The 7342-nt window shown below is 26.2% G+C and overlaps 1 protein-coding gene across 2 annotated transcripts in view; it reads right to left on the reverse strand.

Annotated features, from left to right (window-relative positions):
- Positions 1-4079, reverse strand: part of LOC142356204 (acetylcholinesterase-like) — a 42626-nt gene extending 38547 nt beyond the window's left edge. For both annotated transcript variants that reach the window (XM_075408158.1, XM_075408157.1), the window contains exon 1: positions 3968-4079. In XM_075408158.1, coding sequence (XP_075264273.1) covers positions 3968-4042 — 75 coding nt within the window. In that variant the 5' untranslated portion in view covers positions 4043-4079. The remainder of the gene's footprint in view (positions 1-3967) is intronic.
- Positions 4080-7342: the final 3263 nt, after the last annotated feature.

Consider the following 7342-nt stretch of genomic DNA (forward strand, 5'->3'; position numbering starts at 1 on the left):
TTAAAAAATTGCGAAGTCAAATAACTCAGTAAAGTAACTAATGCCACATTAGAGTTCCGATGACACCTACAATTAAGACTACGAAATAAACTACGAAAAACAAATTTCAGCGTGAAATTTTGCGAGAAAAAGGTGTCAAAACCTATATATTTTCTGGCAAACCACTAAATCAGTAAATTAATGCCTCGTTAGATGGCCAATGAGATCTGCCATTCACGAGAACACGAGACAAGGCAACCTGAATTTCAACGGTGCAAAAATTTTGTTAATGGTCATTGTAAAACAGCCACAAACCTACCTGAGAATCATTGAGAAAAGCGATGTTAAATTACTGATCATAGTAAGTTAAATCATTGATCATAGAAAAGAAACGGCGAAAACCTACTTATCCTTGTAAAAGAACAATGTAAACTTAATGAAGGTTGAAAAAAGCTTATATTTACTGATAATAGCAAAGTGACATATCACTATTTAATTTTATCGCAAAATTTAGTGATTACGCAGTAGAAAACTATAATAAAAAAGCAATTTTGTCAACGGGTCCAAGATTTGTTCAAGGACGCCAAGAAGGTAAACCTGAGCTGAATTAAGTATAATCCCCAGTGCTTCTGCATTTTTATAGTGTATGATCTGATTAAAATATTCGCGCGCATTATATCATCTAAAACGCAATTAAAAATCTATGCACAAGAATTTTATCAGATAAGATCTTATGTGATATTGAAATAACCCCAATTGTGATATATCAAGCTAACAAAGTTGATACTTCCGCAGAGCTTTGGTGCAACGGTAGCATGCCTGGCCGCGGTTCTGAAGATAGTTGTTGCGGGTCCTCAAAGTACTAATTTTAAAGCAACATATTGAGTTAGTTACTATCACAGTTGGGTTTCTCCAATATCTTAGAAATAAAAAGCACTCAATTTTTTATTGTTTAAGGCTTGTTTTTAGTTGCTTTAAAAGAGATCAAACCATATAATCTAGTTAGACGACTAAAAAAGGCAGCGTACAGATATTATATGCTATAAAACTGCTCTATGCTGTATAAAATTTTGTACAAAATATTAACCAACGCGATAAATCAGGCAATTTTTACAGATTTTGAATCATTAGCTCTACAACTGTTTGGTATTTCTTCTTTCGAATTTTGCAGAACGCAATAAGCAATGATTTATCAAGGTAAACGATTGAAAAAACTAGCAGAATAAACTCTTCAATGTCGAATATTACTTATCAAAAAAATGTTTAAATTAAAAATAGTGATTTCGATCAAAAATCAAATATTTTACAGAAAAAACCAATACGAATTCATATCTAAAAATTTTAAACTCAAATCTGATAAGAAGCTGTCAACCTTAAATTTAAGCTCTACAACCACTTCGTGAAAGTTGTGAGACCTTACTCAATTCTCAAATTCCTGGTATATTTTTAATACTATTATTCTGTTCATAACTCTAATTCCCTCTAATTGGGTTGTAGTTAGTTAACGAAGCAAAACTTTTTGATATTAAAAACAAATTGTACATCCGCTTTGAGTTAAAGTTTTGGGGCGGCTGGGTAGAATACTTAAATATTTGGGGGGAGGGGGTCTGGGTGGATTACTTGAATATTTTTGCGATAGAATTTTTGAGATGCTTGGATCAATTCTGTTTTGCCCCATCCCCCCAGTTTAGTGGGCTTATATCTTTAATTCCCCCAGGCACACGTACTATTTTCTTAAAATAGTAACGTGCTATAAAACAAAGTATAGATTGCATCTGGGGCGTAAAAAACACTGGGGAGCAAAACAGAATAGGTTCGGACAATTTTTGGCGTACCGTTTTACAAAAAAAGTGTAAAATAAAAAAATTAATAAAAAAAAGTTAATATAAAAAAAATTGCTCCGCACCCTCACCTGGATATCTCGATAACAAAAAATGTAGGCGTATGCTTGAAGTTTCCTTAAACTTTTTTTGAAAAGGATTTTTTATGCGCTATTCTACGTAACAAAATTTTCAAGAACGCAGATTTTTTAGAACGCCAAACCCTTCGGATTTAAATTCTTAGGGGCACTTCAGCAAGCACGTTTGCTAAATCTGTTAACATTTTTGTTAAGTAAACTATTCTGATTATAACCCTCAGGTTACATATCCGCTTGCTTTCAAATATTAAATCAAATAATCGCAGTATCAGTTTTGTTATTATTATTATTATTATTATTATTATTATTATTATTATTATTATTATTATTATTATTATTATTATTATTATTATTATTATTATTATTATTATTATTATTATTATATTATTATTATTATTATTATTATTATTATTATTATTATTATTATTATTATTATTATTATTATTATTATTATTATTATTATTATTATTATTATTATTATTATTATTATTATTATTATTATTATTTATTATTATTATTATTATTATTATTATTATTATTATTATTATTATTATTATTATTATTATTATTATTATTATTATTATTATTATTATATTATTATTATTATTATTATTATTATTATTATTATTATTATTATTATTATTATTATTATTATTATTATTATTATTATTATTATTATTATTACTATTACTATTATTATTATTATTATTATTATTATTATTATTATTATTTTTATTATTATTATTATTATTATTATTATCATTATTATATTATTATTATTATTATTATTAGTATTATTATTATTATTATTATTGTTATTATTATTATTATATTATTATTATTATTATTATTATTATTATTATTATTACTATTATTATTATTATTATTATTATTATTATTATTATTATTATTATTATATATTATTATTATTATTATTATTACTATTATTATATTATTATTATTATTATTATTATTATTATTATTATTATTATTATTATTATTATTACTATTACTATTATTATTATTATTATTATTATTATTATTATTATTATTTTTATTATTATTATTATTATTATTATTATTATTATTATTATTATTATTATTAGTATTATATTATTATTATTATTGTTATTATTATTATTATTATTATTATTATTATTATTATTATTATTATTATTATTGTTATTATTATTATTATTATTACTATTATTATTATTATTATTATTATTATTATTATTAATTATTATTATTATTATTATTATTATTATTTTTATTATTATTATTATTATTATTATTATTATTATTATTATTATTAGTATTATTATTATTATTATTGTTATTATTATTATTATTATTATTATTATTATTATTATTATTATTATTATTATTATTATTATTATTATTATTATTATTATTATTATTATTATTATTATTATTATTATTATTATTATTATTATTATTATTATTATTATTATTATTATTATTATTATTATTATTATTATTATTATTATTATTATTATTATTATTATTATTATTATTATTATTATTATTATTATTATTATTATTATTATTATTATTATTATTATTATTATTATTATTATTATTATTATTATTATTATTATTATTATTATTATTATTATTATTATTATTATTATTATTAATATTATTATTATTATTATTATTATTATTATTTTATTATTATTATTATTATTATTATTATTATTATTATTATTATTATTATTATTATTATTATTATTATTATTATTGCTGACGTTGCAATTGCTGACATTTAATTTAGTTGACCTCTAAAGAGTCGAAACAACGTATATGGTATCAATATCAGAATTATCAGAATTAAATAATGGGATGTGATCCAAATTGAACCCAAGGATTCAATATACAGTAAAGGCAATGACGGATACCAAAAACATCGAGATCATAGAACTTCGAAGCCAAGAAAAATAGAAAGCGAATTATACAGAAACATATAATGCAATAATCAATTGTTTGAGCTTTAATCGTTCGCTCTGATTACTGAATAGTCTAAATAGTGAAGATATTTAATTTGACCTTGAAATTCCACATGTCAGCAGCTTGTCTGATCTTTTCCTCCTCGTCATTGAAGGTCGTGTCTGCTATTTGCATGCATGCCGGACCAAATCTCGTGGCATTCAAGCTGAAAACAAAAAAATATATATATATATTTTTTGCTTGTAAACATCTTTATAGGTATCTAAACAAGCCTTCGCAAATTTTTCAGCCAAACAAGAAAATTTCGTCATCATTGAATGGCAAGCGACGATTTTTGAAATCAGAAATTCAGACATTTTATCACGAGCATATTCGACAACTAAAACTTTGGACATTTTATTCTATTCTTGTGAAAGTTTTGAAATTGGTTACTCTGAACTAAAAAAAACACAGGTTTAGTTGAGGTTTTAATTTAGGAGACTCGTCTAAACCTGATAACCTCGAAAATAAAAAATCGAGCACTAATTCTTCGTTTTACTAGATAGACATCACTTAACAGAAATTCATCATGAGTCCATGCTCTATTTTGATTTCAGTTGACATTAAGTGAAAAAAAAAATACAAACTCATTCAGTACAAATGATAAATATATTTTCACTGTTTTTCCGCAAACAGAATTTATTCAGAACAAGGAGGATGGCATCGGCTGTGCTACGCGAAAGAAAAGTTCCAACTTACAACTGACGGTCATTAGTAGCCGCCACCAGCTACTCAAATGAGTGTTTAGGCGTTGTGACTTTCACGACTCCAGTCTTTTTAGCGTTCAAGTGAATCTGCTGCTAAACAGTCAAAAGAAAAGAAAAAAGACATTGCTTTTTATCGCATGCATTACTCGGAAAAATAGCGAAAAAAAATGCGTGAAATGTTTCTCGAATAGCGAGAATGTTTTGCACACGTGCGGCGTTTTCATTTCTGTTTTGCAGTTCATACTACAAGCATTTTGGGCCTTTAAAAATCCGTTTACTGACAGACGACATTCACTGTTTTCAGCAAACAGATTAGACAACTATCGAAGCAATTTTTTCTACTAAAATGATAGCAATCGAAGTCAAAAGATCAGAGTCGTACGAAAAGATTAATTGATGATGTCCGTACAGGAAATCCTCTTCCATTGGGTTATTACTGTTCAATAAATTGAAATCAAGTTGCTAATAGTATTGTGCTTTAAGCGCTCAAGATAAAAATTGATTCAGCATACTTGTGTAATCTAGTTGAAAGAGTGTGCTACAGTTCATTGCACTTTGGGATAATTGAGTACAATTGCAATTCATAGCCTTTGACGTCACTGTGGGTGAAATTTGTGGCTTTTCTTCCACAGAACATCCTTCTCTTATGTAAGATTTTGCAGAAAAAAATCTGCATTAATGTTCTCAATGTTAAAAGTTTAATCAAACAGAAAATGAAGCGAAAAATCTAAAGAACGTTTTTTTTTCGCTTTTAAAACTATAATTTTATGCTTGAGCCAACCCTTCTAAACTTTTTTGTAAACAAAATTTATTGTTCCGACCCCACTTGTGTGGGGGGAAGGAGCTATATACTCAAAGGGGTTTTTTTGTTCAGTCAATTTTGGCCGATCGATATATTCATCGTAGAGAAATGTGAGTGGTATCATTGAACAGCTGGTCCAGCGTAGAATTCAAAATTAAAAAGATTTTTTGATTTCCGCTTTTTTTTCGAGGAATTATCGAGGATTTGAAGTTTTGTGTGAACAGTGGATGTTCGTTCACTTTTAGTGTAATTTTTCTTCAAATTAAGATATTCTCTATTAAAAAAATATTTCAAAATTAAATTCCACGCCAAAAAAAGAACCCATTTTGTGTTTCTAATATGCTAAAAGCGATAAAAACAAGTTCTCGTCTCATAGGGAAGTTCACTATAAAAAAAATCGAATTCTATTTGAGAGCTTTCTTTTATGAAAATTTTCTATTTTTCTTTGTTTTTCATGTCATCTAGAGACAGTCACTTTTCATGTCGAGGCTCCGTTAATGATAATCCTTCTTTACAGTCAAATAGAGCCCAATGAACAGAAAAATCGTTTTCAAGGAATTATTACATTTTTTTGGCTTCGACTCTGAGTTTTCGTATTTTAAATGAAATTTAGAATTTCTTTTGAGGTTTTACTTATTTTTGGAGTCCTATTGCAATAAACTCATTGACTAACAGTGCAATATGTTTAAAGGTTAAAAATTCTGAGCCTTGATTTACATTTTTTGTTCCAACACCACCTGTGGGAAGGAGGATCTATATATTCAAATGGGTTTTTATTGTTCAGATAATTTTGGCCGGTCGATATATTCATCGTCGAGAAATGTGAGTAGTATCATTACAAAGCCCATCCACCTTAGAATTTGAAAATAAGATTTTTTTTGAACTTGTTTTTTTTAAAGGACTAGTTCTGGTCTCACAGGGAAGTTACCATCAACAAAATTTGAACTCTATTTAAGAGCACTTTTGATAGAAAATGTTTCATATTTTTGTCTTTTTTATCACCTAGAGACTAGTCACTTTTATACCGAGGTTCCGTTAAAGAAAAACCCCATTTACATGCAACTTAAACCCAATGAACAAAAAAATTCTTCCAACAAAATTCTTTTTGGCTTTGACTGTGAGTTTTCGTAATTTTAAATGAAATTTTGATTTTTGATTTTCTGTATCAGGTTTTAATAAATTTTTGGGATCCTCTGGCATAGACTCGTTAACTCAGAGTGCAATAAGTTTCATAATGAGAATTAAGTGAACATATTTAGTGCTTTGAGTGGACAGCTAATGGCTGTTGACTTTATAAAAAAAATTTCGAAAATTTTTTTGAACGTTTAACAAACCTTAACTTTTTTTTGTGAACTTTAGTCAGTCTCAGTATTGACAGGACCCACCTTGCTTTCTACTAAAACTTAAACTTAGTCTGGTTAGCGGTTTTATCTTCCAACTATTGCTTATATGACTCCAATGATACAAGATTTTAATTTTTTTTAATTTTGGTTATTTTCAAATTATTGGTTATTTTTGAACCTTATCACAAATATCCAAATATTATACACATTATCCAAATTTATTCTAATACCAGTTGCCTTAGTGAAGACGATCAGTGGATCACAGATAAAGTTTTCATAGAAAATTTTATGGTTTGATCGGCTTCAACACTTTCTTCTCGCACTTTTCGACTGAATTTTGGTTTTTGCCTGTTTTTGTTGTTGTTTCATAGTCAAAGACTTATTGTGATGCCTTATTGATGATCTGTGCATGAAAAACATCCTTTTGTTCCCATCGGATTATATCGGAGCGTAGTTATTGACCTCAGTTGAAAGCTTTTGAGTTTAATGGCTGTTAAGATTTCAAAAATAATTTCAAAACTTTTTTGAACATTAACCAATCCTTAACTTTTTTGTGAAATGTTAGTCAGCCTTAGTACTGACA

This window comes from Convolutriloba macropyga, unplaced genomic scaffold (genome assembly GCF_964194025.1).
Source record: "Convolutriloba macropyga unplaced genomic scaffold, txConMacr16.3 SCAFFOLD_1019, whole genome shotgun sequence".
Classification (NCBI taxonomy): Eukaryota; Metazoa; Xenacoelomorpha; order Acoela; family Convolutidae; genus Convolutriloba; species Convolutriloba macropyga.